Source organism: Nannospalax galili, unplaced genomic scaffold, assembly GCF_000622305.1.
Source record: "Nannospalax galili isolate Female #2095 unplaced genomic scaffold, S.galili_v1.0 scaffold983, whole genome shotgun sequence".
NCBI lineage: Eukaryota > Metazoa > Chordata > Mammalia > Rodentia > Spalacidae > Nannospalax > Nannospalax galili.
This window is the reverse complement of record NW_008350255.1, coordinates 205,604-215,600: the sequence shown is the minus strand read 5'-3', so window position 1 is coordinate 215,600 and position 9,997 is coordinate 205,604. Positions and strand designations below refer to the sequence as shown.

The window sequence follows — 9,997 nt, the reverse complement described above, 5'->3', positions numbered from 1 at the left end:
AGCCACACACTGTAAAATACACAGCTTTATTCTTGCCATATGCAACTGATGACTTGTGAGCTCTATAAAGGGTAAGAGATATCTGCAGCATTTTTATTTTGAACATGAGCAGTGACTGTACACTAATAAATACTCATCTGATTAAAGTATAAATAGTCTCAAAAGTTACAAAATACAGGATCTACAAAATGCAGTCCCTTGTGTGAGAGGATTCTCTGTGAACACAGGGCACCGTTTGTAAAATTTAAGGGAGAAACCATTAGATGAGGATCCCATCTTCTCATGCAGGACTCTGGAGGTGAGCAGCGCACACATGTTCAGTCAAAGCCCCAAAGCATCTGAGCTTTAAAAAGATGATACCATAGGGGAATTGTCTAAACCACACCACAGAGATCAGTCGGTTCTGATGTTTTCCTTCTAGGTTGAATGTTCCAGGAACTGTCTCTTAATTAAGGGTTCCAATAAAGAATGGACAAAAGGCTGAAAAATAAACAGGGTGATTGTGGACAAGTTGAGCAAGACCATATTCCGAATGACAGAGTCTGATCTGGAGGGCCCCAGTTTCACGGTAATTACATTATGCATCTGAACCTCAAGCCAGACAAAATATCATATGATTTGGAAAAAAAGTGACCGCAATGCTGTCTGATCATTTCTCTAAGCTTTAATCCAAACACTACAGGAGAATCAAGTGTGTCTCATGTCAGGAAACATCCCTCCTAAGACGACTTCAGCTCCAAGTTAAAGCGCTAACTGAAGGACGCTTTTCCGCAACAGACTCTTAACAGCTGCTGTAAAGCTCATCTATGCAATGTGATTCTGGTAGGCTGAAAGGGTTAATTTACCGGGTAGCTTCAAAGTCAGGAACGATGATGAAGGTGAGGATGAAGGTGAAGAAAGAGGGTCGCTGAAGCCCGCAGTGGTCTGTGAGAAGCAGCAGAGCTCATTGGTGGTGCTAAGCCGTGTATGGGCTGACCTTCCTGTCTGCTGCGTTCCTCTCCTCAGCAGTCCCTTCCACTCTCAGTAGGAGGCAGTGTTGAGAATAAGAAGCTGCATTTGAGTTACCGTCCCTGTCTGTCACTCGGGCAGGTGCCCTGGCTTTTTAAAGACCTAGCTCTATTTTCTATAAAATATGAACAATAGTTCTAAATCATCAGGTTGGTGTGAACTCAGAGTGAGCTGAGAGTCTACAGGAGCTGATTACAGCTCAGTATGTATTCATGTCACCTGCATAAGTGCTCAATCAACAATAGACATCTTGCATAGTTTCAAAGCATCCTAGTCAGTGCTTGACTCAGTTTCCTTCCACATAGTTTGAGCAAGAGAAAACTCCTTTTTCTAGAGTTTTGAGAGCCTTGAAGCCTCAACCTTAAAGCTGCTGAACCCTTAGGGTCTAGGAGAGCCTCAATGTCTGAAGGCCACACTGACTAGCGCAGTGCTGCCCTCTCTCGGTGCTCGTGGGCTAGTGCAGAGAGGACGCTGCTTCTTAGAGGCTGGAAGATGAGCTTTCTGTAGGAGTCATTTCCTCACGGTTCTACAGAGAAGAGACACAGTCATCCCCGTGGACTGCTACAAAATGGGGGCACTGGTGCAGGAGCGCAGAGCCTTTTCTCCACCTGTTGATTTGATTCCCCACCATCAGATGGTCTCTCAGTCCTGACCAGACATCAACACAATGATCCAACCATTGGGTCTGAAAGGGTCATTCCAGTCTGTCCATCTCGATGGAGCTTGTCATGTGAGAGTGTGCTCTGAAACCTCACGGCATCCCACCATCGGCCACCGACCACCGGTCCCAGCAGCTGCTCCACCTCGTGTGCTGCTCCGTCTTGTGTGCAGGAGGAAGTGGCTGACGGCCTCAGTAGCACAACACTTGGGTTCAACAACTCTTGGCTTTCTCAGAAAAAAGAATCGGGCTTCTCACTCTCCTTTCCCCCCATAAACTCAGACATTATGTTGTTACATAAGATAAAGCCATAAACTTTGGGTCGATTCTGTAAATAATAAAGAAATAAGAACCTGAGGTCTGACGTCTGCCTCATCCTGTTGCTAAGAAGGGCAAGAAATGCTTTTGAAAGCTACCGATGGAGCTTTGTGCACTGAATGTGACAAGAGGCTGGGGTGCTAGGAGACACTGCTGCTGTTGTGGCTGGCCCTCAGCTCAGTGGCTGGCTCTCCAGCCTCTGCCAGGAAGCAGTCTTCCTGGCTGCGCAGGGTCAGGGCCACGGTCCAGGCACCTGTGGGGAGTCCTGGGCTGGTGGCAGGTTTTAATGCTCTGGAAGGAGGACAGTCCTCCTGTACTCGGTATCTGCAGCTATGGCTGGTCATCGAGTCCTTGCTAAAGTCCTGATTCTGCGATTTCAGCCAGCTGACTCAAGAGCTGGGAGAAGGGTGGCCGGTCTTCTGGTTTCTGAAAAGTAACAAAGAGATCTCTGAGTTCCTTATACCTGGGGTCCTAGGAAAGCAGACCTGAATTCAACAGCAGCATCCTCTGATAATTCTGAAATATGTTTCCACACAAGCCGTATTGGAGGAATGATGTCCTCATTGTCAATAACAGATGAGACCAGGTGATCTAGTTTTACATGTTTGACCTTTTTTGAGTGTGTTACTAGAGATCAAACTCAGGGTCTTAGATATGCAAAGCGAGCATTATACCCCTGAGCTATATTCCCAGGCTTAAATCTTAGCTTTACCATTCATTACTGGGCAGGTAACTAAATCTTTTTGAACCTCATTTGTAGAAAGAACATAATAAATTCTACATTATAATATTGTTTAGATAATTAAACAAATCATGCATAAAATGCATCCTAACATTAATAATAATTAACACCAAAAAAGAAATACCTAGGCACAAGGCTCACACAGTATGTATAGGATCTACATGAGGAAAATATAAAACTCTAGTAAAAGGGTGACATAGTGGAGTACTATTTCACATTCATAGATAGGAGTGTTCTGCATTAAGTTCTTCCCACCTTGATCTATGGATTCCATACATTGCAACCAAAAATCCCAGCAAGCTATTTTGTGGGTATTGACAAACGGATTCTGAAGTTCACACGGAGTGATAAAAACTCAGAGTGCCAACATGATAATGACAAGGGAAAGCGAAGTTAGGGGAACCGACACCCCCAGTGTCAGGACTTAAATGAAGCACAGTGTTCACGATTGTGGCATTGGTGAAAATATAAACAATGGATGAGTGGGACAGACTAGAGGGTCTGGAAACACCCACAGCACACCGACAGCAGAGACAATGAGAGAGTTGTCTTTGTGACAAACGGTGCTGGACGAGCTGGACAGCCGCAGATGAATCAGTGATTCCAGGAACAGATCTTATGCCTCTCACAGAAATTAGATACAGTGCATAACAGACCTAACTGTAAAATGTGAAAGTATGAAATTTCCAGGAGATAATATTGGAGAAGATCTAGGTGACTTACAGTTCTGCAATGAGTTGTTAGATGTAACAACAAAAATACAATTCATGAAAAAAATGATGTTGAATTGTGGTCAAATTTACAAATTTCTGTTCTGTAAAAGATACTATTAACAGAACTGATGAGATGACCCTGGCCAATGAGATGGCTCAGCAGGAAAGGGCTCTTATCACTAAGCCCTAGGACTTGAGTTCTATCCCAGTGACCCACATGAAAGAAGGGGAGAACCGACACCTCTAAGTTTTCCTGTGACCTCCCCAGGCATGCACTGGCACATGGAGAGAGAGAGAGAGAGAGAGAGAGAGAGAGAGAGAGAGAGAGAGAAGAGAGTAATTTAAAAGACACTATTAAAAGAAGAAAAAGATAAACTATAGGCCGGGATAAAATATTTCAAGACACATAATGATGAGGGACCCATAAAAGTCAACTATAAGAGCCAGAGGTGGTGACACATGCCTTTAAACCTAGCACTCAGGAGGCAGAGGCCTGTGAGTTTGAGGCCAGCCTGATCTACATAGCGAGTTCCAGGCCAGCCAGTGCTACATAGTGAGATCCTGTTTCAAAAAGCCAAACCAAAACAACAAAACCAATTATAAAAAACAAATAGCCCCATTGAAAAGTGGGCACAGGATCTGAGCAGGCATTTCATGAAGATTACATATGAAGGGATGTTCAGCCTCCCAAGTCATTAGGGAAATGTGAATTTAAACAACAGTGAAAACTAATGGCACTGCACCTCTTTAAGAAGGACTGATGCCTGACACAAGCACTAATATTCCTAAGAAGTACCAGGAACTGCCACTGCTGGTAAGCATGCAAACTGGGGCAGCCACTTTGGAAGACACCTGGAGCCTCACTATATGATCCAAGAATCACTCCTAGGCATTTATCCAACTGAGCTGAAAATTAATCTCCACACAGAGATTCACATAAATGGATCCATGCACATGTGAATGTTTGTAACAGATTTATCTCTAAATGTTGAAAATTGAAAGCTACCAAAGTTTCCTTTAGTAAGTAAAAGGATAAACAACTCATGGTATGTTCATATAATGGAATATTAGTCAACAATAAAAAAGAAATGTTATAAAAATCATGAAAAGGCACAGAACAACATTACATGCATATTACTAAAAAAAGGAGATGGACTTCACTCAGACCATTTTAATAGCTACATAGTACAAGTGAATGTTTAACATCATGTACTTTTTTTTTTGAGACAGGACCTCTGGTAGGTCTAGCTCACCTGGAACTTGCTATGTAATCAGGCTGGCTTTGAACTCACAGAGATCCTCCTGCCTCTGCCTCCTGAGTGTTGGAATTGAAGGCATGTGCCACCATGCCTGGCCTCTAATATCATGTACTTTTAATAGTTCTATGATGTTCTAGATTTTTTTTCTCTTTGGAGAGCTTGAGGAGGGTGTTGACATAGGATCCCAACTTTTCCTACTCTTAGAAACTGCTTACATATTATTTAGCAGATCAAATAATATTTAAGGTTCCTGTTAGCTCTGGGAGGGATAGGAAATCGATAGACACAAATGCTGAAGAAGTGCAGATAAAACAGAACTCACACATTGTCAGTGGGAATATAAACAAGTCATCGTGGAGAACAGCATAGAGGCTCTTAAGGAAAATGGAAACACACTACTACCATAGGATCCAGTCATCCCACTTATGGGGTATGTGTTCAAAGAAAGTGGTATTGTTATATTAAAGAGATACTTACATACCCGTGTTCACAGTAGCTGATGTGGTATCAGCCTAGATACCTACCAACAGATAAAGCAATGTAGTATTGTGTGCATGTGTGTGTGTGTTGTTGTGTGTGTGTGTGTGTATGTGTGTGTGTGTGTGTGTGTGTTGAAACACTGTTCAACCAAAAAGAAGAATGAAATCTTGTCACTTAGCAACAAAAATAAAACTGTAGGACATTGTGTTGAGTGACAGGTCAGAGAAAAAATCTTGAATTCTCTTTTATATGTGGAAGCTAGAAAAGTGAGTCTGTAAGTAGAAGAGGGATCACTAGAGGCTGGGAAAGGTATGAGGAAGGAGGAGTAAGGGGGATTGGATAGTAAGTACTAACACAAGGTCAGATAAGAGGATTAAGCTCCGGTGTTACAGCACAGTGGGGAGACTGTGGTCATGAGTAACTAGAACACAGAAGTTTAAAGGCTCCAACATGAAGTACTGATAAGAGGTAATGGTCCTGACTCGATGACCACACATTCTACACACAAATTCAAATATCACACGATACTTCATAGATATGTATTATCAAAATAATTCAAAAATTGATGGGCTGGAGAGATGGCTCAGTGGTTAAGAGCACTGCCTGATCTTGCAAAGGACCTGGGTTCGAATCCCAGTACCGACATGGTGGCTAACAGCCTTCCGTAACTCCAGTTCCAGGGAACCTGACGATGCCCTTTTCTGTCCTCCTCAGGCATTACATGACAAGGATACACTTACATACTTGCAGGCAATACACACATACACATAAAATAAAAATAATAAAATATTTTTTAAAATTTGAAAGACCCATGAAGTCCTGCCAATCTATTTTCATCACCCTTGTTCCTCATCCTCCTAAGAGCTGTCCTTTCCCTGGAGAAGGAGTTCAGCCCTGCAGAGGGAACCACTTCATCTACTGACCTCCTTCCAGCAGTGATTCATGATCTGGTAGACATGGGGAGAGGCCAGGCGGGGCTTGTATAACCGAAAGCCGGTGCTGATGTCTTCCACAACCTCTGAGTTGCTTCGGTTTTCATAGGGAATTTTGCCTTCACTGAAGACTTCCCACATTAGCACACCTAGATGCAAAGATGGGCAGAATACAGCTAAGGGCAAAGTGCAAAGGAACAAAGAACTTCCTAAAAGAAATCACGGAGTCCTTGCAGTTGGCATTCAGCCCCTCCTGCCAGACCTCAGGAAAAATAGTACCAAGTCCATCAGAGGTTTATCAAGTCTGTCCTTTAACTTGTTTTCATTGGTTGATGTATTTTTAAAGATTTATTCATTTATGTGTGTATGTGTGTGTGTGTGTGTGCATGTATGTGAATGTATGTCATGTGAGTGCAGTGCCTGTGGGTTCCAGAAGAGGGCATCAGATCCCCTGGAGCTAGAGTTACAGGAGGTTGTGAGCCACCCAATATGGGTGCTGGGAACCGAATTCAGATCCTCTGGAAGAGCAAGCACTCTTAACCAATGAGCCATCTCTCCAAACCAACTCTTCTTCTTTTTTTAAAGAGTCTCCCTGTTGCCCCAGCTGGCCTAGAACTCCCTACATAGACGAGGCTGGCCTGATCTCACAGAGATCTACCTGCCTCTGCCTCCCAAGTGCTGGAATTAAAGGTGTGTGCTATGATGCCTGACTGATCATTCTATTTTTAAAGAAGTAAAAAATTTCAGTTGTGCATGGTGTTTGTTTTGTTTTGAGACAGGGTCTCTCTGCAGCCCCAGCTGGCCTGGAACTTGCTATGTAGACCAGACTGACCTTCAGCACACAAAGATCTGCCTGCTTCTGCCTCCCAAGTGTTGGGACTAAAGCTGTGTGCCACCATACCCAACCCAGGGGATCATTTTGAGGGGGATAGATATGAATAATTATAGGTTCATAATTAATAAGTTCTGGGATCTTGGAAATGGGCATTCTAAAGTGTGAAGATTTTATAACAAGTCTTTTCCTGAGATATTTGATTAGCTAACATTCCTCTTGCTCATACTACTGATAAATGCTTAGCAGACTTTTCACACAGAATGGCAAGGTCAGTCTGAAAGCAGTTCCTATCTCAAGTACCATCTTTACAGTCATCCAAATGGAAAAGGTTATTCAACAGATTTTCATGTACACGCTTAGCATGCATGAGCAAACTCTGACTTAGGCTGACATCAGAACCCAGCAAGTAGAGCTATCCAGAGGAAACAGTTGGCCCATGGTACTGGATTGTTGGGGGAAGGGTGGGGTTAGGATGATACCCACCAAAAGACCACACATCGGACTTGCTGCTGTAACGACTGAAGGAGAATACTTCCGGGGATGCCCACTTCACTGGGAATTTGGTGCCTGTGGAACTGGTGTATTGGTCATCAAGGACGAACCTGAGAAGACACGAGGAAAAGGTTAGGGCATTTCAGGATGGAGAATCATTCCTGAGAGTCAGCTGGCACATCCCCACATCCCTGTGTTACCTTGTCATCCCAAAGTCGGACACCTTGATGACTTGGTTTTCTCCCACCAAACAGTTTCGGGCAGCCTGGAGAGGAGACAGACGAAAGAAAAAGGAAACCGTGGGTGGATAACCAGCAATGGACGGGTCTCCCGTTGCTAGTTTTTGCTTTTCTGTGCTGCTGTATAAAGGTTTTGTGAAGGCTTGGTGGTGCCACCAAAGCCCGCCAAGCTAGCTAGAAGGCTGAACATGCAAGCCCCTTTCTAAGGATGAGGAGGTTCATCTTCAATCCTGATCCTAAGAGAAATCCATGGTCTTGTCTAACCAATAACTTTCTGGAATGCAACCTGATGAGGAGGGCAGTGCTGTGACTAGGGCTGACTGCAGAAAGTGTCTCCCATGTGATTAGCATAAGAATATTTTGAGGTTGTTAATCCTTTTAAAATTACCCTCAATAGGGAGAAGTACCTGGCCCCTCTTAGTATCCAGAAGTTGGCCTTGGAAGAGCCCTGGGGGACATGAGACTCCAGCAGGTCTCACACTTGAAAGTCCATCCACTTTCACTTTGGGAATCCCATAAATATTCATGATTCCCCCATTACCAGAGGTTCCAGGGTTTTCAGATTATCTAGTGTAAATCTGGTAGAAAAACTGCTTCAGCCTAAGTGCCCATCAATGGGAGGATGGGTAAAGAAAACGGGGACGCAATGGAGCTTTCTTCAGTCATAAAGAAGAGATTATGTCATTTTCTGGGAGATTTGTTTGCTAGAAAATGGTGGAACGGAAGATCATCACGTTAAGCAAAATAGCTACTTTCAAAGACAAATAGCCCATCTTTTCTCATATGTGGAATCTAGACTTAAAAAACCATGAAAACGGGAGGGGTACTATTTGGGAAGAGGAAGAAGGTCAGTGGGGATAACAGCAAGATGGTGTGGCAGTTGCTGAATGTACTCAAAGCACATGATACACATGTATGAAAAAGTCATAGGGAGGCCCATTTCTGTGTACAATTAAATCATTTTTTAAAAGTCAATCTGTCTTTGTCCATTTCCTTCATTTTATCAGGAGGGAACGAAGGCAGTGAGATGGCTGTAAGCTCCACTTTGGAAGAAGGTGCAGTGTAAGTTAGAGGTAGGGCTGGGACCAGAGTTGGGTTCTCAACCCCCATGAAACACCTCCCCACCAGAAGCCTCCTGAACTGGGTGGAGAAGTGAGAAAGGAAGGTGGTCTGGGGCTTGTCGTTTAGTACTGTTTGCCCAGTCTTGGTAGCGTTAAATTTCAGGGGGATGGGCCCCTTTGTCCTGTGCTGTTGGTGTTAGCCCCATGGACTTCCTCTTACCAGGTCTCTGTGGATGACACATGCTTTCTCCAGGTAGGCCATGCCCTCACACACATCTAGGCACATGCCCAGCAAAGTCTCTGCAGCGAAGAGCCCCCGCTGGCTGCGCAGATAATCTGACAGGCAGCCGTGCTCCATGAATTCAAACACCAGGCAGATGGGGGCTTGCTCCAGGCACACTCCGTAGAGCTGGACAAGTTTGGGGTGAGAGAGTTTCCTAGAGGGAAAAGACAAGAGATAAAATGACCTAAACTCAGTCCTCCAAAAGAGTTGAACATATTATGGCACCGAAGTAGCTGAAAGTCACTTCATTCAGCTCGTGGTTCTGAAACAGAACCAACCCCCAAATCCAAACAAAAAAGTGTCACTGGACCCTTACTGGAGTATCTAGCCACTCTTCCCAGCCGACTGTATGTAATTTGACCCTAATCACACATGGCCTACTGGATTTGGGGAGGGCTAAAGTATACAGTCTGTGGAAGGCTAGAAAGAGAAGGCATGACCCATGCTGGGTAAAGGCTTTCCAGTGTGCATACCCTCAGGTCATACATACACCTCAGCAACCCCTCAGTTATCTCAGTAAGTAAGCTTAATAAATTCATTGGATCCCCAGTAAAACTTTAATGAAATATTGGCTTGACATTAGAACCTTAAAAGGGAATAAGCATTGCTTAGCATCCCCAGGAAAAGAAGTCTCACAACAGATGGAAAATTTATTTGTTAATGCTATTATGTCTCATAATTATTTTTAAAAATGAGAATGTAAAACATGTTAAAAGGATATGGGAATGGAGATATTTTCAAAAATAGAAAAAAATGAGAAAGCCTAAGCAAGTGATGAAGGCCTGTTTAGGTTTGTTATGATATACAAAGGGTGAGACAAAAATAATATACACATAATCTTAAAATGTCTATGGTCATAGTTTAGTCAACTAGTTTAAGGAACAAAATATAAATCTAGCCAATGTTTATCTGAGGATATTTGGTTCTTTACCTAAGCCCTATCTACATAGCACATGATAATTAAAAGAAAACTGGTG

General features: G+C 43.4%; 1 protein-coding gene across 1 annotated transcript in view; it reads right to left on the bottom strand.

Moving 5' to 3' along the window:
- Positions 1-76: 76 nt before the first annotated feature.
- The window catches only part of Itk (IL2 inducible T cell kinase), a 70,869-nt gene continuing 60,948 nt past the window's right edge, over positions 77-9,997 (bottom strand). The window contains exons 13-17 of the mRNA XM_008847382.3: positions 8,958-9,174; positions 7,638-7,702; positions 7,429-7,547; positions 6,102-6,259; positions 77-2,410 (exon numbers count right to left, since the gene is read on the bottom strand). Of these exons, the coding sequence (XP_008845604.1) occupies positions 2,339-2,410; positions 6,102-6,259; positions 7,429-7,547; positions 7,638-7,702; positions 8,958-9,174 (631 nt within the window). The 3' untranslated portion in view covers positions 77-2,338. The remainder of the gene's footprint in view (positions 2,411-6,101; positions 6,260-7,428; positions 7,548-7,637; positions 7,703-8,957; positions 9,175-9,997) is intronic.